The 21,948-nt window shown below is 42.9% G+C and overlaps 4 protein-coding genes across 4 annotated transcripts; 3 read left to right on the top strand and 1 right to left on the bottom strand.

Annotated features, from left to right (window-relative positions):
* Positions 1–3,118: 3,118 nt before the first annotated feature.
* On the top strand, positions 3,119–3,427 carry PHALS_14317 (uncharacterized protein; the record flags this gene model as incomplete). The annotated part of the gene is made up of 1 exon (XM_024730106.1): positions 3,119–3,427. One exon carries the CDS (start codon positions 3,119–3,121, stop codon positions 3,425–3,427), a length of 309 nt encoding a protein of 102 aa, XP_024580416.1.
* An 8,263-nt stretch (positions 3,428–11,690) lies between these two features.
* On the top strand, positions 11,691–11,952 carry PHALS_14316 (uncharacterized protein; the record flags this gene model as incomplete). Its single annotated transcript, XM_024730105.1, has 2 exons — positions 11,691–11,773; positions 11,814–11,952. 2 exons carry the CDS (start codon positions 11,691–11,693, stop codon positions 11,950–11,952), a joined length of 222 nt encoding a protein of 73 aa, XP_024580415.1.
* A 3,544-nt stretch (positions 11,953–15,496) lies between these two features.
* On the top strand, positions 15,497–15,859 carry PHALS_14315 (uncharacterized protein; the record flags this gene model as incomplete). The annotated part of the gene is made up of 2 exons (XM_024730104.1): positions 15,497–15,558; positions 15,640–15,859. 2 exons carry the CDS (start codon positions 15,497–15,499, stop codon positions 15,857–15,859), a joined length of 282 nt encoding a protein of 93 aa, XP_024580414.1.
* A 1,263-nt stretch (positions 15,860–17,122) lies between these two features.
* Positions 17,123–18,874, bottom strand: PHALS_14314 (uncharacterized protein; the record flags this gene model as incomplete). Its single annotated transcript, XM_024730102.1, has 1 exon — positions 17,123–18,874. The coding sequence occupies one exon, from the start codon at positions 18,872–18,874 to the stop codon at positions 17,123–17,125; it is 1,752 nt and encodes a 583-aa protein (XP_024580413.1).
* Between the last annotated feature and the right edge of the window lie 3,074 nt (positions 18,875–21,948).

Below are 21,948 nucleotides of genomic sequence, written 5' to 3'. Positions count from 1 at the left end.
TGTATACTCTTGGAAGTCAAGCTTCCTCTGTGCAAGGTGCCGTGTGACCCGTCACAAGCTATCTCTCAAAAGTATTTTACTCATCGACTTTGTCAAGAACACTGAACAAGGCGCAACTGATCACGCTGTCTTGAGTACATTATCTTCAAAAACTGGCGTTTGCATTCTAGTTGTAAGCATGTACAACTCGCAACTTGCCGCTAATATTCAGAATACTAAAATACAACGCAGTATAGTGAAACTTAATTGTGCTTCAAACGAAAGAGCGCATCAATGACGTGGATTTATTATTTTATTAAGAGCACTGTTGTGTGACGCGACATTTGGTTCGAGGACAAAATCAATTATGCGATGCACTTCTGATACGGTGGTAACGGCGTGATGGGTTGCTTTGGAATTACCTCGTGATATATTTTCATGACATAACAAAAGGTTTCATGGGATCCCAACGGATGTCCGTTTCACTTCTCACAATCAATGTTCTGCGGCTGTCCTCGATAACGGACTCATCCGTGTAAATATTAAGCTCCGCTCTGCCTTCTGGACCAAACGTACCATTTCGGTGACCTTAACTCATTGTAATTATTTGTAAAATCAATTTTGTAATAGATTTATTAGTTCAATATAAGCTCTTGTAAACGTTTGCTCCCCGGGTACTTCATTCATGAAAGAACAATTCGCACCACAAGTTTAAATGACTCACCGCGTAGCACGGTGGGTGCGTCACATGGTAGTGCTGAGCATGATATATCCTTACATTCAGGCAAGAATGATTATTTTTTAATTTAAAGATGTGGTCCTTCCATTTGCGACTTGCATCGACTCCACCAGCTCTGGCAGAAGGAATTGCGGGGCTTAGTTGCTATACCTTTCACCATCTAAGTCCAAAAAACACTAGCTTAAACTTGTTCTTTACCGTCCCACTAGAGAGAATTATGGGAACTTGCCTCATCATCACATCACTGATTTTGTCACAAGATATATGCACTCTGAAATACGTGAAAATATAATCGCTTTTCTCACTTTTATCCAAAGACCGTGGCTATCTGCCGCTTCTGCCCCTTGCGTTCTGTTTTGAGCTTTTCTTCATATTGAAAACTGAAAATTTTAACATTTTCTGCAAAGAAGCTATCATATCTTCTTGCCAGCGCCCAACGACACTTCTGCGTCCTAGCAATAACTTTGCGACTCACCAAAACTCCATCGAGCGAGACGCGCGTGGATATACATTTTTTGAATCCCATTCGATCAATTGCTTATAGCGCTCAAACTGCACCAAACCTTCCTATTAGGATGCGTTTGTACCTCGAAACCGGGTCCAAGATGACACAACATTCCACGTTGTCAAAGCCTTCAACCTTTATCTGAATTTTCAGCAGAAGCTTCAACACTTTCAGCAGTGTTCACATAGAAAGCCGCATCAATAATATATCCAGATTTTGATCGTTAATGCCTTCGCTCACTGCTATTGCATGCAATCATCGGACGTCGCACGTAGTTATACGATGCTTTTAAAGCTTTGCGGGCTATTCAAGACCCCACAAGTTCGGGGACATTGATATCAACAACCAACAATCTCGGGCTTTCCGTCATACCTCTTTGAGCAATAGTCGTTTTATTTAAGTCTGAGTCCAGCTTCCACAAGGTACTGTAGAGCCTAGTAGGCTCTCCACACCTTTTAGGACTCGACTTCCTTCGCAAGGAGTTCTACGCGGCACGAAATATGCACACTGAACGTAGCTTCGGGATATAGCCTGTCACTTCCTGACTTCCTTGACGTATGACTTCAAAGTTCTTGTTGAAACCTTTCCATGTTGGGAATGCCAGGGCAATCTCATATTACCTCATCTAAGAGGAAAACCTTTACTTCATTTTCTCAAAGTTATTAATGCTAAGCATCAGCGGGCTAACGGTGAGAACCGTTTTTGCTATCATCGGAGGATAGAAAAGCGTTCCTAGATGCGTTGTAGTAGCGCACTTTCATAGTCGATTACTAACGCAGCATTAGCAATCTCTACTTCTGGCACCTGTCCCGCCACTTCACTGAGCTTTTTATTACAACGAACGACATCAAGACTGAAAGCAAATAACGGTTCATTGAATTACTCGCATTCTATCTCACACAGGAGACAGTCTTTCTCGACTTGGTCATCCGATGAAAGCAAGTGCCACAGAGTGCAATGTATTTGCTTTTTACTCCTGAGAAAGTGTTGACAGATAGACATCGAGCAAAAAAGTTTATACGCTTAACTAGATGCGGAACTGAGAGCCTCTGAGTTGTCTACGTACTTTGATTGCTCTGCTCTTATTTATGTAGAAAGATTTCGACCATAATAATATTTGATATATATTGCTATATTTAATACCTATCTGCCTAGCCCACGTGAATCACACAGACGTCTTCTCCACGAAGTCCCATCATTTTCACAAGCACTGATACTTCGACTCGTCTAAATACTCAAAATTAGACGAGATTATTTGACTAATGTGCAGCAGCTAATAGTCAGGTCATCACCAGATAGCTTCAGCAAGCACATTTTGTTTGCCAGCTAGCAATCACAATAGCAATTATATCTCGTAAAGAGGGTTAGCCATCAAGAATTGATTTTGAGTAATGTGGCGTAGGAAAGCCATGGGCAAAGGTACAGGCTTGAGTATGTACTCTCTACTTTTGCCTACTGACATGGCAGGCACATATCATATGCAGAGCTCGTAGTAGCTAAAGCAACGTTTATTGCTTTTCTCGGCTGCACTTACGCCAAGCCGATAGCAGCTGCGTATCTGCTTCTGAGACACAGCCTGTGCTAGCATGCCCATTACATTCCATAGGGTTCAAATCTGATTAAAGCTGTACTCATCCTGAAACACGGTCTGTATGGTAAAATCCACCTCCAATGTCAGTCCCCTAGATTGTTGCGTACAAGTCAGCTCTCCTTTGAGAAGGTTCATGAACACCGTGACATGTTCATGCAAAGTGCTTACCACCATAAGTGTCGGTCAACACGAGCATCTCGCGAATGTACTCATGAAGCTCACGCCATTCTGGCTTATATGCAAGAAGCCACAAACGCCATAGCTGACTGGTAGAAAGACGGCATGCAGCATCTCACATAACCGCATGGATGCAAGACATCAAAGCGCCATTGGCTCACGCATTTCCGGTCAGATCTATGCCAGATCACATAAGTTGGAAAGGTCAACGCGGCACTCTGTACTCAGAGTAGACTACACGACTACACGACTTTCTCCGACCCACTGGCCCAGCGTGAAGGCTTTTTATCGCCTCTTTGTTCGTACGAGTGCACTTTTGACCTCTGAGAATAAGGACGCGCAGAGGTTGTGGCATACCGACCCAGAAAGGATCCTTTTCTCATTGGGACATCTCACATCCAGACTGGGTGAACGTTTTCACGCCTCAACCTACTGAGCCGGAGACAATAACTTCCAAGGTTTCCTGTCCGAAAGTATTTTCCGACTTTAGAGGGGTGTACACCGAGTGTTGCTCGAATGGATGATGTAGCTTCAGTTCATCGAGATTTAACCAGTCGTTTTATCCGCTTAGACTTCGTAGTGACTATTAGGAGCATCAATTGCAGCGAGCTGCTGCACAAAACCTACCTGGATGAAGCGTAGATGTTAATACAAACTCTGCTGAACCATTATAACGAGGTATGTGCGAAACGATATGTACATACGCCTTACACGTCCGTTTGATCGTATACAAAAATAATAAAATACTGCCGTACGAAAATCACTTTAAACGTTTGAGCAATTGGATGTTTTCATGGGTACCAAATCGTCAGTTTTCAAGAAGATGGTGGGACTTCGTGAAGAAAAAGTTCGTGGTATACGTGGGTTATTAGTATCGCATCTTGCAAAATAGATATTTCAACCATCGCGTAAAGTCAATTGAAAACAATTCATATTAAAAATACATACCACATGAATCATGAATACATGCCTATCTTGCAGGAACACTAGAGCAAAAAAGGACTAAAATACTGGATAAGACGTCGGGCCAGCTAACGAGTGGAGCATACTAAACTAGTCTCTCCGCGTGATTTGATGCAGCATTTTTGGGCGAAAGCTTCTTCTGTGCAAGATGAATAGCAACTCCATTACACTTGGCAGTTCATGCTATCAATTTGATGACCGAGCCGTGAATACCTGTCTCTTGTATAAGATAGAAGACGAGGCATCAGATGGCATGTCTCAAAACTATTAGACGCGCTCAGAAATCTGTTGTCATTGCGACACGGGTCATCATACGAATGGCCCAGGAGCCAAAAGCGGTAACCACTGAGGGCATCGAAGCCAGGATCGGAAATAGATTGCTAGGCGCTCACCAGCTAGAAAAACGCCGTGACACGACACTCCCAAGAACACCCAAGCCGGGCGTCGATGGAAGCACAAATGGCACAAACCGAGGCCTCTTATGATGGGCGTCTAGCTCTTTGAGAACATTAAAAAACAATCTTATGTTAAAAAGAATGGATGGGATGGGCAATATATCGGCCGAACTCCAAAGTAAGTAGAAGGCCGTCGTGGGTCGCAGCCTATAAAAGACTACGCACCATACTGAAATACCATCCAGAGATCTTTGAAATAAATTGAATTACAGATATGGGAAGGTCTGCAGAAACATATGGCGCGAATGGTCGCACCGCCGAACTAGGTCTATCGGTTGCGATCCAAGGTTGTGTTCACTCGTGAAGAGAGCTGGGATTAGTGCACTATCTTTAGATGCTGGGACCTCCAATCACCGGGAAGAAACAGACCATACTCTGAGATTTAAAACAAAACTTTTTTTTTATGGAGGGTAAAACAAACTGAAGTCGCATGTTCTTAGACCTTTCGCGCCCACCACATCTATTTGAATGAATCGGTGGATGACGCAATACATACCGGGTGTAGTTTCCACGGTGCCACTTCAGTGCCTTCGACAAGGTGGGTGTTTTTACTTTTGTGTCAGAATACAGCCAGGATGAGGCTACTTATGTATCCTTATATCACGCTAAATGCTGCTACTAGACTGACACAGACAAAGACTCCTACAATCGAGTACAGGCGATCTTTTGAGTCGACTGCAATTTTTTCGTTATCTTCGACCAGGTTGATGGAATTATCAGTTGCCAAAGAGACAGCAAAACTATTTTATCTGCTGTGAGTACTCCAGTTTAAATGCTCTGGGAGGGACAGGTCAGGCCAAAGGTACGCTTTATTTTGCGAAACATCCAATCGTCTGGCGCTGCTGTTTAGGACATATTGTGGTTATGTAAAACTGACTAACCCTGTATAAACTCAAAGTCGTGCAGACACAGAGTATCGAATGAGCACCAAACTTAGACACTAGGAGCAATGCTCGAGTGTCGGCGCTAAGTGTGTCGATTTGAAAATACAGGCAAGTATGTCATTGGTGCTGCATAACGAGTTATATATCGCTGCATGGAGAAGCATGCCGAGTGAGCAATGCCCGCAGAGATCAGTGACATCGTTAATTAACTAGTTTCGGTGACTTAAAGCGACTAAACTAATTCACTTGGCCTGGCTAATTACTTGCATTCGTATAGTGCAAGTTATGCTGACAGACACAACACCCAAGTAAGTGTAGAATGGTCTTGGCACGCGGTAGTAAATCGTTAGTAGTTATGAATAATAACAGACTGGGAAAGAGATTTCGCGTGGATCATAATCTTAGCTTTCCCAAATTTGGGTTGGACATTCCATGCCACCTTTGACGTTTCCACCATCGCTATAGAGCTTTTTTGCATTTATTTAAGTAAATGCTAGTTGAAAAGAACACACGAGCGCACTGAGGCAAGAAAGCTGAAAACGGCAGAGAAGTACAACGTTTGTCATGGCAAGGAGTAACTCGCTATTAAGTAGGCTTCTGTCAAGGATAAGGTGAATCTGTCTGGCACAAAGCCATTTAACATCGATACAGATCATGCTACGCTGCTCCCATCGTCGCCAACTCATCACTCACAGAGGGTGACAAGAAAAATTTCTTCTTTACCAGCGTACTAAAAGCGATAGAAGCGTGGTGAAGGGTACGCTTCAATAAATTGCGTGAGAAATTATATTGGGAGGAAATTCGTTATATCAATTGGTTTGCTTTCAATAACGCAATTCATGTCTCCACAGGCTTTACAAATTTCCTAAATTGTTTGGGCTAGTCGAGTAATCCTCTAGAATTAATGCGAAGTAGGTTTGGCGCTTGTTGGGGAATGTTTGTCGATACACTTCAAATCGCAGGTATCAGAACCGGATAAATATTGTAGCAAAGTCACTGATTTTTGGCAAGAGGACGAGCGTCATCTTCGAGTGCACGGCACTATGGCAGGAAGCCAGGATATTCATATAACTAAAGTCAAAAGAAGGGGCAGGCGAAACAGAAAAGAATACAGCGGGGAGAATATTTATCGAATACAAATAACCTACTGATCACTTAATATCTGCAGTCTGTACGACTAAGTTGCGATCGCGTTGCACAATCATCGTAGCGAACAAGAGATTGAGTTGTCGTTTGAACATCTCAAAGGGTGTGCAAGTATATTATCATTTATGTGGGCTAATAGAAGCCAATAGAGCTATTCGGACGTGAAAAACTCTGCTTTTGCTATTATGAGCTATTCGCACTGTCGATGGACTAACGACACGACCTTCTCGTTTAGCTCAGCTGTCCTATTCATTTAGCCGTAACACGGGGATGACCCACTGGGGTTTTGCAAGTCAGGCAGTGCGGCGGAGACGTTCAGCGAGTGAATTCTAGACCTAATTCGTTGCAGCCTTGGACGCTTGCTGTTGCTCTAAGTCGGCGTATGTTCACATATGAGAAAATTCACGAGATCCAGTCGCGGAAGGGTCAAACTCCACCGATGCTTCTGAATGAGCAAGCGGTGGCTGACTTTTGTTTGGAGCGGTTAAAAGAGCAACGGATATACTAGGACTGTGAACAGCAACTGGTTGATTGGAGAGGGCACTTTTGCATCAGTAGCTCATGTCGCTTGAGATCTCATTTTGGCAAGATTGCCTCGGCGCTGTTGGAACGTATGGCTTGGCACACCTTCGAATTTTATCTTCTAAAGCAAAGAAAAAAGATTGCCTATCGCAACACGATTCTCACTGGTGAGTGATGACCAATCGTACTCCAAGCTCGATACTTGGTCAGTACTTTCTCATGACAAGAGCAGTCTGTTAGCCACAAGAATTTGAGCAAAGTGCTTTAAACTCGACGTTCACGTGGCATTTTGTGCTCCGTAACTCTAGCCAGACATCGTCTTCACTGAGGCTGGCTTGAAATGCTATTTGGTGGCGCTGTTGTGTGCTGTCTCACCCTGTGCGCGAGTCAAGTACGATAATTTTCGGCAGCACTGCTGCTCTAAGTGTAGAATAAAGCTATGCTGCCGTGGCCTTCGGGGCCAGAAAGCGATCGCGAAGTTCTTATGTTAGCTGTTAAAGGAAAAGTTAGGAATTAGTAAGCAACGAAGGGTTCCGTCAAGATGCGGCGAGCAGTATCAGATTGATAAATAACGACGTGGCTGAGTCGGTATAAAGCAAATGTCTCACGAGCTTGCAGCCTGGCAAGCTAAGCCTTTGATCCAGAATCAGCCTATTGGTGTCGAGGCGGACGTCGTCGATAATTTTGCGGCAAGGAATCACGACAACTTCTGTCGTAGGAAACAGGCTAGAATACGTCATTGATAAAGAGTGAGGCGGAGTCTCGCACCCCATCTTTATCGTTAATGACTCTGCCGTATGTCACTCGCTGAGACTCGGAATATCGGTTTTAGATCCAGAAATTCACAGCAACCATTTTATCGGCAGGTTCCTCCTCCCAAATGGCTTTCATTTTGTTGAGAGCAATGACGTTCTCGTTGTCAGGACCTCGTAAAGCAATGATGATATGTATAGGATACGTCTCTTGACGCACAAACGAGACTATGAGCTGACACTGGAGAATACAAGAAGTGGGTGAATGCCACAGCGTGGATATTACTCTCTAATTATTTACTCTACTTAATTCTCAAAGGCTGAAAATAAATGTAGGCCTTAGTGCGGCTCACATCCTGGTAGGATGATTGTAAGGGGCAACGAGTCGAACTATTTGTAAGTAAACATTGAATAATTGCCATATGTGCGAGACATCAGACATTTGCGTAAGTGTCTTGTGTCTTGATAAACATGACATTTTTGTGAAATTTTGAGGACCTCAGAGGCACTTGAGTGCTGGAATTGACGATGACAATGAGACTCCGTATCGAGGGTGTCTCCGGGAATCACGGGTAGGGTGTCTCCGGGAATCGCGGGTTTTGAGCTTCTTTATGCAATAAATAAAGTCTTTTACTGAATACAGTTGACAGGTACTTTATCTATTAAATTTTGAAAGACTTAATTGTGCAAACTGCAAAAAAGAACAAAGTCATTTAAAAAGCTGTCGGTTTTGCACCTGTCCCGCGAGATAGAACCCAAGTTCTATCTGAGTCAAATTCTCAACTGAGCAAAGTGCACGGCAATCTAGTTGCGCGTCGATTGTTGGAGGACAGGGGCTCTGGTCTCAGAGTCAAGCTTTGTGGGTTCAGTTGACCTCAGCGCATTGCTCCTTTGAGTCTTCCTCGGGTACGCTAGCCAATGGTGTAAGACTGGTTGGGTATCATGGGGGGTACTTATTGACATGCTGCATGCTCTCGAATGTCTGTTCCTTGAACGGGCTGTTTAAAAAGCAACGCTGACGGTCGTCTTGGCTCTTTGGGCTTAGGTCTTGGACTTAATGTGGGCTTAAGTTATGCATGAGGTGGCCAACTTCCCACGGAGGCGTCCCTTGTCATTATCTTCCACGTGACGAACCTATGCAACTAAAAGCAATGTGCGTTTTGAGCTAGTTTCTTTGAGCATCGCGCATAAATGATCTTTAAAATAATCAAGTCATTTGACAATAAAAGAATGTTTTCATTTCTGACATTTCAGTGTAAAGTAGAGGAATGTAGCGGGCCATATTGTGCGCGCGTGCTTATTGGCGCACCTGTGTGTAGAACACAGTCTAGTCGCACACTTTAGAGTTCACGTTCACACCCAATAACAATAAATGACACTTGGTGATTTCTATAGCCGCATGCACCGGGGGCTTCCGAATAGAGATACAAACCAGAGCTAGTTGCATCATCAAAAAATTTAATTTGTGACACCAAGCTGTAATTGCAGATAATTTGTCAGCCATTTAATTTTGGTAATTATAATGTAAGTCAGTTGAAGATATGTGTGTATTTACAGTAGTTTGAAATTTGCTACGACTCCGCAAACAACGTTCTATGTAGCCTATCCTTCGGAGCAAATCACAGACTACATCTATGGCTGAAGCGTCACAGATGACGTCAAATAGCCGATTTGTGTTTGAAAGAGCCAGAATCAGGGGATGTAAAATTATGTCATTCAAATCCTGACGTCCATCTCTTCTGACGCACGACAGCGCCGTACGACATTCATTTTAGGGAAATTGGTAGTGCCATGTCTGCTTATTTTGCACGTTATTTGTGTAAGTAGTCTGTCCGATCAAGCTCGTTTGTATTCTTACAAACCGAGGCAGTGGTCAGTTCATCTAGCCTTTATGTTTGCGAGATCTACGCGTATGTCATGCTCTCCGATGAAGCAAACGAGAAAGGGAATAATGTAAGCGCCAAAGAACCACTTTTCTTGATTGCCAAACCTTTACTGAGGCGCGATACATCCGCACTGCTTTACAGTGATCATTGTGGTTCTTGGTATTTTTTCATGTTTTGGAAGACAATGTTTTACATTTTTCGAATTCGTTGTCGGAATAGATCTTGGCATAGCCACGATATGGCCTGAGCAGCTGTATCATTGGCGTTGGAAGATCGTTGGTATGTACCTCAGTGAGAGGAGCATCAGTGTCTCTCGTTAGTAGTTGATAATAATCATCAATAAGGTATTCGGAGCTGACAAACAGCAAGCGATCATTTGTAGGAATGGTGATTGCATTAGATTTTTGTCAGTATGCGTAATTTGCCGCTATCAATTAGCCTATCTAAATCGAGCTCGGCGATCTGTGGAGGACATATTCTCTCTAACCAAACCCGCTTTGTGCTTCGTATGAAAGAAAGTGTTTATAGTGTCACACATTTCCTTTGGCTAGGTCAATTGCGATATCTCATTTTGAGGACCATATTGATCTCATGGCGCACCCTGCGATACGGCAGCAACAAGCGTGGCGGGTCTCTTGGCACCATGTAGTGACGTTCAATTTAGGATTCAAACAAAGAAAATTTCCGTGAGAGTAGTATTCCCACTCCTCGCTCTCAGTGCTCCATATATTAATCTACCTCGTACTCAATTAGAGGGATGATGATCCTGTCTCTTTCCTCGGTGCCAATCAACCATTCGGGTAACTTCACAAATTGCAATTCTTTGCATGCATCTTTTGATGTATGTTTCGACTTGCACGATAAGCATTTCTGCCGGAAGCAATTAGAGATGACTTACAGCATCTAAATATGCTCATGTTCCTCCATTCACGAGTGTTTTATTCATTTTGCTACTTGGTCGTTAAGCGTCAGTTTTGGTGCGCTACCAACTCCGTCGTCACAACGATTCGCCGTAACATCAGGCTCGTCTTACGGGAAATAGCTCTACAACTCCGACGGCCTTAGCATGAGATGCACCAGCATACAGCTGTAATGAGCGTTTCGAACAGGAATGCCCTTTGGTGATTACGATACATTGTCGCTGTCTCCCATTCCAGCCGAAAATAACTCGGGAGACCGCAATATATTATCTCTTTTCCTGTAAACGCCGCTCAATATTACTTCTGCCTTTCGAGCTCTGCTCCGAGCACATACCAATATCAGTGCTAGCCAATTTAAATAAATAATGTTCTGCATATCATCGTGATTCCGTGCCCTTGCTTCAAGCTTTCTGTTACCTGGTAAATTGGGCACATGACTCGCAAAAGCGTCACTAGGGGGAAGTGCGTTGTCATGCAGTATTTATTACTTCTGGTTGATCCGTGGCACGAAAACTTAGGTCATTACATACCTTTGATGATATCATTTATATAATATAGGTCTAAGATGAGACAGAGTTTACGCTATTAAAATCCCTAAACTTTAGCTGAAGACTCGTCGGAACCTTCGACAAACCCACTGTTGTTCCATCGTGAGACGCAATGAAACTGCATATGTATTTGGCTTTAATGATGCCTCTGCATATTGTCTACTTTTCTAACAGGACGCATTGTTCGTTGTTGCGCGGTGTGGGGAACCACAATTCCTGGCGTGCAACTTCATAGTGGAGGATACCATCCTTCCATACATAAAGATGCAATCTTGAAGCTATCAGAAAGCTTGTCGTGGTATTCTATAGACGTGCTCATGAAACTTTCACTTCCGGTACCCCTTTCAAGCTTTGTGACCTCGAACCCCCCGAATAAATTTGGAATCCGTCAATGTTACAAAAGCCGGGGTATTGATTTTAACAACCAAATACCCCAGGCTATTAGTCTAGCCCAATTTTCAAAGCTGCTGCTTTTAAAGCTGACTCCAATCAACGACTTTCTTTTGAAGGTGCAATTGAACCCAATTTTACGAAGTAGGGTAATGGCAGTCTCCTGAAATTCAACGTTCTCCCGGTGAGAGACCCGCCAATCGATCTTGTGTGAGAATTCATATTTTGTATCCATGAACCAAGCGGAAAGGGAAATGGGTGCAGTATCAAAACAAATGGAACACTCGACAAGCGCTGCTCGCGTTGTGGTCAATAAGTGTATGTTAAGTCTCATTCTGTTTCAGTAGCTGTTTCAGCTTGCCCCAACTCGGTCGAACGGGTCTTGAATTATATAATCAAATGCTTTGGTACGTTAAACTTAGCCTATCAGCATCGGTTGCGACATCTTACAAATTAATGAATGGAGAAATGCAATATTTCTCGAGATTTTGCTAGAATTATATCATAAGAAACCGAACTTTGGATTACCAAAAACTTCTCGTCACCTCAATCGCACAATTGTTGAGGTGTATTAACTTGAAAGAACCTATTTCTGGCGCTTCAAACGTATCTTCATACTTTAAAGAGCACACGAATACGACTCAAAAGGAGAATAAAATCGAGCATGTTTTCTAGCATATGATCATCTGTGTTCCATTTTTCAAATAAGAAAATAATTTTCTTATAAGAATTTGCTGTATACACGTCTTGGTCATCTTTCAGCTCTGGGTACTCGATTAGTACCTCGAGGCTCAAATTCGAGGAAACGCTACACAAAGTTATGTATGGTTTGTGCATACGAGAAGCAGGGAGATGCTAGTTCAAGGCCCGACCCTTGCACCGTTTGTCATTGTGCCATGTGGATGGTCATAGCAACAGCTGACTGTACTGGAAGCTGTTTGTATCGCTATCACCAATAAAGCACGAGTCATATTGGTCTTGGCGCTCACGCATGATAATATTTGCATCAATCACACAAAGCCTTAGTTCGACAATTCAAACAGTCCAGTATGTTGGCCTGGGATTACATTGCACTCATTATAATGGGTGGCCCTGTCTTTAGCGTCAGTCTGTGAGGTGGAACTCCTTTGGAAGCAACACTTTGAAATTTCTCACTCTCTAAACAGATTATACGATGTTCTTTGTCAGCTATAATCTATCCCATAAAATTGAATCCCCTGCAAATTTTGAGTGAAGCAAGATTTTTGCCGAGTGCTGGCAAGGAAACATCTCTAAGCCTCCGTCATGCATAAAGTCCAGCTCACAAACCTTTTAAGGTATCTCAATCGCAAGGTCCATCCCACACATCTCACTTTCATCGACAGTTTGAAGGTTATCGGTCCGAGCAGTCAAGGCAATACATACAACGTTCAATCAAATTGTTTCATATCTGTTTCGATCACTGCGACGCTTCGCACAAACCTTTTTTACAACATTTCTGTCCATTTGAAGGACGAAGATTTCAGATCTGCCAAGGAAGTATACTTGGAGCATTTCCATACGATACTGGGATGTATGCGTAAACATTGCACGTTTCAAACAGCGATATGTACCTTGCCATCAGATATGAAATGATTTACTTGATCTAAACATATATATCGCTCACGGCTAGAAAATTAATGTTGCTTAATCGGATGTTTGGTTGACATGCTCATATTGGCGGGGCTGCCACGGCGCTTTGCTTATAGGAAGCTAAGCTAAGATCTCCGACCATACGTTCTTCCAAGAACTAGTACGAGTGCAGTGAATCGCAATCCGCTGCCCCCAAGATTACTGAAAATCTTTATTGAGATAAAGGGGCTCTTCCGTTTAAGATTGAAACTGTATTCAATTGTTTTAGTTGCGGCAGAGCTGCCAATATCTCAAACCTTAGATTTTCCTAATTAATATAGCAAAACCTAGTTTTTGTAGTAATATGCATTACTACTGGCAATCCTGCCACATGGTGGCTTCTTGTTACGGTGTAGCCACACCACTGTGTGACACCAACTTATGTAATCCACACCTATGTATGGTCGTACCATCTTGTGCGACCCGCACTTTCATACTAGGGAACGTGTAACTCCGTTACACATATAAATACTTCACACTTATGATAGCAGCACAAACCACACTTGCAGTTCTGAGAGTGGCAAGGATCGTACGGCATGACCCACAAAATATCTGTTTTGTTTTCATGCTCATTAAACTGATTAGACTATATCAAGCGTCGTGCTCTTTCAAGAGTCATTTATTGTCGGCGGCTATATGCATTAATTTTCTCAAAAGCTTCCAATGACTCTAAGCACTTGCAACTATTAATACTGAAAAGTGCTAGATTTTCATGCTGAGATCATGTAACTCATTACCATTCTATAAGAACTAGAGCCTTTTCTGTTTATGTGATTCGGCTGCAATTAATTTGTTTATGGATTCTTGCCTTTGCGGATTGGCTATTTCAGCCAGAAGGCTCTTATCATTAGGTAATCTGATATGCTCTACTGCATCAATCATTTGGTTCTTAGCGTGACGGCTGTCTCAGTATGTGAACGTGTGGAATTTTGCACTTTTGAAATTCTACCACGAAAACCCCAGTCTCAACGCGACATTGGACACCTTTACCTTATTTTGAGTCATGATCACTGGGCGGTCTTGAGTGGGTTTTGCATATCGTTATAGATCATTTCAGTAATTTGATCCTTGTCGCATATATCTCAAGCAGCATTAGTATAATTGATGGTTCATTGTGTGCAATATTAAATGTGGCGAACAAACGCCAAACACTAAGCACAAATATTTTGTGCTCTTGCACTTTACTCCCAACAACAATCATTGCAAAAAGACCAGGATCAGCAAAGATCACCCGTTCTTTACTCAGACAAGCGCTACAAGTCTGGCTCGTCGATGTATATGTGTTACTTCGGCGTGATACGGAATAAATGAGCCTTAAAAAATACTCACGGTACCTTTAATAAGGTATGTATATATTCCTTGCTGCTCCGCAACGCTCTGACCCGCGACACCATGACTGAGCACGCTGCTCCAATAAGCATCAACGCAAAAATACAGTTGTATACCCTAAATCATTTCTCTAATTCTTTGTTCCCATAGATATAGCAGCCTCTGGAGTGCTTAAATCAGTGAAAGAAAAATGTATTTGATTTTTTTGCCATCAACGAAACAAAAAAGATGATTTCTCCCGTCCAATTACACGCCTAACAGCAACCACATTTCACGACGGATGATAGGTGATGTCTCACATCGACCATAGTGACCCGCAGACGTAAGGCACTCATATCTACTACTACAGTGGACATCTCTCGAGCCTTCCATACGATGTTCTTGGCATGTACATTTTAAGTTGCGGCTGGCGATCTTTATTGGTAAGATCCAGTGCACATAGCTTTCGTGTTCATCTGATTCTTTTTCACTCTTTGCCTTAGCTTTCTCTCAGTCTATTATGACGTAATTGACCATCTACGTTTTGTATTTTGTAAATGAGTTGATCACCATTGTTTAAAATAATATTTTGTCGCCTCGGGCGTGCTCTCTTCATATTATGTATTTGTGAAGCGGTAACACCCGAAGCATTTGGTGGCGTAGTTTCACTCAACACAACAGACTGTGGACTTCTCAGCTCCTGCGCCATCGGGTCGCCCAAGCTTCTTACCTCTATGCAAAGCCTCACTGATTTCCTACTGAGTTAAACGCACCATCTATAGCATACTATCCAATCACACTGCGCTGTTTCGTTGATTGGCAGTAATTTGGCCGAACTGGTGTTTCATTTTAAGTGTCGAATTTGTTGTGCCAAATTTGCTGTTGCTTGTCACCTTTCATCTTTAAGTATAATGTATATAAGTACGTGTAAATTCGGGTTTATCAATATAGCAGGCACACTTATCTATTTTTGTACCTACGCGTACCGGAGACATTATGTTTTACTGAACACGTATACAAACAAAATTTTAGCTACTCGAGCATGCTTTACATGCCACTTCGACGCTGACTCGGAAGCAACATGACAACGATTTCAGTGTATAAACCGGTCCCAGTCACGACTACTGGCCAAAGGCAAAAAGGGTAGGGAGGGCGAACAAGATGTCAGCTTCTTGTGCATGCTTTACATGCCACTTCGATGCTGACTCAGAAGCAACCTGACAGCGAATCCATTGTATGTAGCGATTCCAGCCACGACCATTGGCCAAAGGCCAAAGAGAAGGGATGGTGGCCGGCTAAGCCAGCCCTTCTATCCGAATTGTTTTCTCAGTATCATGGAAATCATGGTGCCTCCCAAAACACTGGCAAGCAAACATGGACGTTTTATGAGCGGATCTCTATGAAGGAAGGAGGGACACATGTGAAGCTAGATAGAGCACGGTAGAGGGGGGGGGCAGCTGCAACATTTACCCAAAAGAAACCCAGGAGGGTAGCTTGGGTGCAAAAGATATAGTTCCAAAAAAATATGATTAAAGTACCGGAAACAGTCCATGAATGGCCCGTGCAACCTGGTGCAACGGGGGGGCGTGTACATTCACAAAGGAAGCTCTGACACGATAAGTCCGTGGAATAGACGCACTCGTATATCCAGGAGCCAAAATGAATTGACTACAAGTGCTACCAAGTGCAACAAAAAACTTCGCCTTATAATACCGCGTTAAAAAATACTCAGTAAACTGTGTTCACAAGTGAAACTTGCTAATATTCCGAATCAATTGAATCTCAATTTTTAAAATACAGCAACATGACTTTCTTTCTTGCTTAAGCGTGAGTATAACAGCCCACACGTACCACGGAAGTCTTCTTTATGAAATTCTTGATAAGTACCATACGTAGGTATTTCTGAATACGCACAATAATACTAGAGATTAATGTTGATCTTGCTGAAATGCACATGTATAAGCACAATTGTATTGCGTTCTTTGTTACAGAGTTGATGCCGTCGAGTGATAGAGAACCTCTCCAACTAAATTCATTAGATGTGTGTGTATCATGGAATAGTGTTGAAACATTTCTCTCCTACGAAAAAGGATTCGGGGTTCCATGTTACAGTAGTGGTGAAGCTGAGCACAGTGAGCGCCTCCTCCTTGAAGGACACTTTTTTCTGTATGAGGCGATATGTTTGTGCGAGACCGGGGAGTCACAGTGACATTTCTCACTGGAAAAAAGCCAAGCATTTTAATCTCAAATGTATTTAAACGCGCTGGTCGCAAAAAAGACTGCGCCTTCGGCAGGGATCAATGAAACATTTAATTATCTGCACAATGTCAAAATCTAATTGCCAGAACACTCTGCAAATCAGGCATGGCTAAATGCTGAGGGTGGAGCGATCTCATGCGCAATGGTCTTCGTGGAGATAATGACCTGGTGTGTTTACTGCAACATAACTCTTTCACATTCAGTATAATTGTTCCATACACAACACAATATTGACAATTCTCACACCAAAATTGTGACCGAGATATCGGAAATGGGCCGAAATAGATTAGTGTGATTGCGCCAGGTTTTTGTACAAATGTACAGTATGCATTGGTACCTCGTTACTATTACAATGATTCGTAAATGCAGAAACTTTTACATCACTATTAACGTTGAATTAATACCTTACTCCTTACTGAACGCGTTAATGTTAAATATGCTCATACGTTTAAAACAGCCACTTGTTGTTTTGACCAACTGCCTCCTGCCAGCGCACTGCGCCGGCGATAAATTCGGTAGCTAGACGGCGTAGTACGCGATGTGACTTGTGTTGAGTCGAGGCACCGACGATTACCTCGCACATGGCGTGAGCATAATCGTCGTACTTGTCCAACAGCATGATCCATGCTAGCACGGGAAGGTAGGACTCTTCACCATCCGCAAAGGCTTTCTGGCCTGGCGTGAGCGGCACCGAGCGCATACTAATGAGATAGCCACCGTCGATTTGGCCACGAGCTAGCACCACGATGCTATGAACGACGGCAGCATCGCGAGATGGAGCAATACCGATACGAACGACCACGCAGTCGTCATTGATAGTCTGCAATACGGCTAAGTCTTTGGTAAAAGAAAATAGCTTTTTGAACGTATCCAGGAGGGTTAAGAGATTCCATGTATTGAAAACGAGCTCGCTCGACGCGATGCCAGAAAAATCTCGAGTCATCATTATTTCAAGTGAATACTCCTTGTCGGATCCCTTTGGCTTGGATATCTCGCACTTGTCTTCACGCCAGCCCAAAAATGAGGTGACATGCGGGTCACCAGATCTCTGCTGACTTTTTAGGGCCATGATGTCACCGTAACTATCTTTGACCCAATTAAAAGCTGCATCGCTGGTCATTGGTTCAGAGAACAGGACCTTGAGGTATGATGGAACTGCCTCTGTCTCGATACTGTACCCACCAACAGGGGAGAACGTCTCGCGTCCTGCAAGAGCCTCATGTTTGTCATTCAAGACGTCGGATCTCGCTCGCTTACGTTTCAGACTTTTTGTGGCACCGTCTGCTGTAATCGATGACGGGGTAGCAACAAGTAATTCGGACTGCAATGCCTGCAGTGTACTATTTTGAGAGTCGAGAAGGTCAAGCTGCTCCTCCAAATACCGTTTTTCTTGACGAAGGTCGTCCACGGATTTGACAAGGTCAAGGTATGTCGAACTACTTGGAATACAGTAGCCAAGTTTGCCGTCGACGTATTTGCGATCAACCACTTTATCGAGTGGTCTTCGGTGTGGAATTACTTCGTTAGTGGCAGCGTTTGCGTCACGCTTTGCGACCAGCTCAGCTCGCCGAAGCTCCAGGTCCGCCACCGCATCGCGCATGTCACAAACACGATCTTTTGCAGCATTTGTACGACGTCGCTCGTTTGCATTGTGCCGTTCACGACGCTGCTTGGCTGAAAACTGGGAAATGCGGCCACCTCGCTGAACCGCTAGTGATGGAATTGCTGATAAGGCGAATGGTGGTCGAGAAACCGAAATGGTCGTGCTGGTAAAAACAGCGGCGGGAAAGGCAGCATCTTCCTCAAGGATCTGAGGGTCTCGGCTCTGCTTTAATTTAGCGAAGTTGTGGTCCAATGTATCATCTGGACCATTAGGCAGCGGGATAACCTGATGCTGCTGATCAGCAGAAGTGCCATGCCCATCATACACATCAAGCACATTGTTGAGCTCGCTTTTGAGACTTACTTCTGAATTTGAATCAGTGGCAGCAATGGGAAAATCTATCAAATTCAACAAGAGAGAGTTGGCGCGGCTTGGGCGCGGCTCGATACCGCTACTGTTACGCGATTGCAGCATCGTCGTGAAACTGGCGGCAGGTGAGCACGGTGGCTGTACCAAAGCTTCTTTGTCTCTCGAAGGCGTGACCGGTATGTTAAGATCCACGTATATGGGCGGTATTGAGCGGTGCGGGTAAATCATTAGATTGTAAATATTCAACCCTGACCTTGTGCAAGCGTGAAATTCTAATTGTAAGCGCTTGCGCTGCTCGAGGTAAAGTTGGATATGGCTTGGGAGTGAATCAAGAAAGCTGGTCCCGTGGCCTATGGTTGGTGAGCCGTCAGAGAGAAGGGACGTCATAGCAAAGCCGGATCGTACAGGTGACATGGATCTGAGCGGTTTGGATACAAGTCAGCACCTTAATTATGGGCTGGCTGGCTTTTTTATATATATATGTATTCTACGTCTACAATGCCAGGCGGATACAATGAAGCTAAAATCTGCTGATCTATCACACATAAGTGTGTTTTAATGACGGACGCCCAGCTGCCAGGATCTGCTCAGGGCCGGAGAACTGCACCGGCTAGTAGTCATTAAAAGGTTCATGTGACGGACTCAGATACGGCTGCAAGAGAATAGATTTTTATGAAACAACCCTTTTGAGGAATTAAAATTATAATAGTATTCATAGGCGAGGTATTTGCCGGCATAGTAAGAAAAAAATAAAGGACATTTTTAATATAAGAAACTGGTTTTAATTATATGGCAAAAATAGTACAGGAAATTAAGTAAATATGTTGATGAAATAAACATCAGTGTTATACTATGAATGAGATGAAATGTGAGCTAATGTTGCTTATTCATAATGCAAAAAGCTCAGCCTAACCCCATCCATCTGACATCTAAGGAACACATAGAGAGATAGTGATTACGGGTATATTGACCTCCATTCTTGCATAGTGGTGGTCTGGCATAAATAAAATGTAAGCAAAATATAACTCTTTAACGGAGGTATTTTAAATTTGAGGGCGACAACTACTCTGTCCTTCTGTCAGAAAAGAGTGAATATCTTGCTTCGTGTTGCGTTTCAGAGTAGAATAATATTATACTCTATTCAGGTGATTAAGCTATTTTGCTGAGAGAGTGCTCCTTATATTCACCAAAACTTTCTGATTGATTGTTGGTCTAACCTTCCGTACAGTGTCAATACGACAGCCGCTAGCTATGTGCGGCACCGGTTATGGGATTGATCCAAAGTTAACTTTGGGGAATTTATCAACGTTGTACATGCTCAGCGACATCGAAAAGACGCGGCGAAAGCTCTTCATAATAAAAGATTTTTTTTGTAAATTTTGGCATTACTTTTGCTTTTTTATACTGTAGATACAAATACAGTTAGTATACAGTATTTTCATGAAGGATTCAAGGAAGCACATTTGACTGACTCTGGACAGATATTGATTGATTCTGGACTCTTTCATGTTCATAACCAGGTCATGCAGCACGAACGTGATTCAGTGTGTGCAATGCAGTACATAGAATGTATTATATTTGAATGCAATTTCATTCACCCACCTCTTGCTTGATATAAACGCTCATAATTTTATACAGGGAAGGTGCTGGAGGCCAATACAAAGGTATATATTGACTCAAAAATAATACTGATGAGTTGAGGAGAGACATCTGTTCATTCGGCTAAATCACACCCCTGAGATGATTTCAGCGGCACATTTTTTATCACAGCCGGCAGAAATTTTACTGGTGTAAGTTGTGTGCCTTTGTTGCCACGCATTAAGATCCTTGTGTCTTCATTGCTTGTACTGCCCTGCCCCCCTTTAACTGAAGACAACCACGTTTTTTCATTAATTGAGCATGCCATCGTTTCGATTTTGGCAAACACTAAGGATGTGATTCTTACAAGTGCTTATTTACAAGATAATCGATGAGACACAATTCAGAATTTTGATTGAATGTGATAAAGCACAACACGCTCCTGTGGCATCCCGTAAGGCTCATGAAGAATCAATAAAACATCGAACTTGCTTACCTGAGCCCTTCTATTTTCAGATCCAGAAGCGCTTCATCCAAGCGCACGTATACAGCGGGACTCGGCGAAGTATTGTTTGAGTCACATGATAGGGCGAGATAAGATTTTTGTGGCCACACTTGGTTAAAAGCTGCATAGCATGAAGATGCTCTCGAAATTCTCGTGGCTCAACAATGCATGCGCACATTAATTTCAGCACACAAGAGAAACCAGTTCGTATGGAGATGTAGATATTATCGGTAGCCGATACGTTGACGCATGCCGTTAGAATACCAGATGTAACTCAATGAATTTCAGCAGTTTGTGAATAATTTGCAATAGAAGGGTATCATTACCATGAAACATGGACATCGATGAGAATTTCTATCGCTCGACATTTAACTGAGCTTGCAATTTATACAGTTGTGCATTTTTATGAAATTCATGTTAGAGTTTAGTATGATTGTGCGTATTTAGAAATACCTAAATATGGTATTATCACACTGTTTAAGCAATACAGATAATCTTATTACTGGATGTATAGTAAGAAGAATACATTTAGTATTATAAATTGAGGTTCAATAGATTCTGTATATAACCCACTCTTGCAACAGAAAGAAACAAGGTCCTCTTGTGAGTGAGCTTTACTGAGAATCGCCGAACTTTTCTTTAAGTAAGGTGCAAGACAGCCCCGTTGCACTTGGTGATCCCTTTTTGCTCCTGAGCAGTGGGACTGATTCTCTGTGCGTTTACAATACGGACTATTCGTGTCAAAGCTTTCAGCACGGCAACCCGTTGCACCAGGTAGCACTCGTATTCACTTCCACAGCCGAGTTGCAGCGGGGCTGCCGTGGCTTTGCGCTTTGAGGAAGTGTAAGTTAGGTCACCGACCTCTCGTTCTATAATCAGAACAAGTACGAGTTTGGCGAATCGCAATCCGCTTATTCCGAGAGTAATTATAGCCTTAGCCCAAGGCTAATAAACTCTTCCGTTTAAATTCAAAACTGACTTTATTTTTATCTGCGGCAATCCGACTAATTTTGAGTGCATAGATTTCTCTAAATATGTATAGTAAAATCTTAATACATGTATAACTATTGGCTATCCAGCCCCGTACCGTATTCTTGTTCGGGTGTGGTCACACCATGCCAATCTGGTGTGACACACACCCCTGCTACCAGGGTATGTGTAACCCCGTTACACTCTCCCCCATTAAGATTTACAGTTCCAATCGATTATTGCCTCGACG

Source organism: Plasmopara halstedii, assembly GCF_900000015.1.
Source record: "Plasmopara halstedii genome assembly, contig: Scaffold_816, whole genome shotgun sequence".
In the NCBI taxonomy this organism is placed as follows: Eukaryota; Oomycota; class Peronosporomycetes; order Peronosporales; family Peronosporaceae; genus Plasmopara; species Plasmopara halstedii.
The sequence above is the reverse complement of the archived record's forward strand: the minus strand, read 5'-3'. Positions and strand labels throughout refer to the sequence as shown.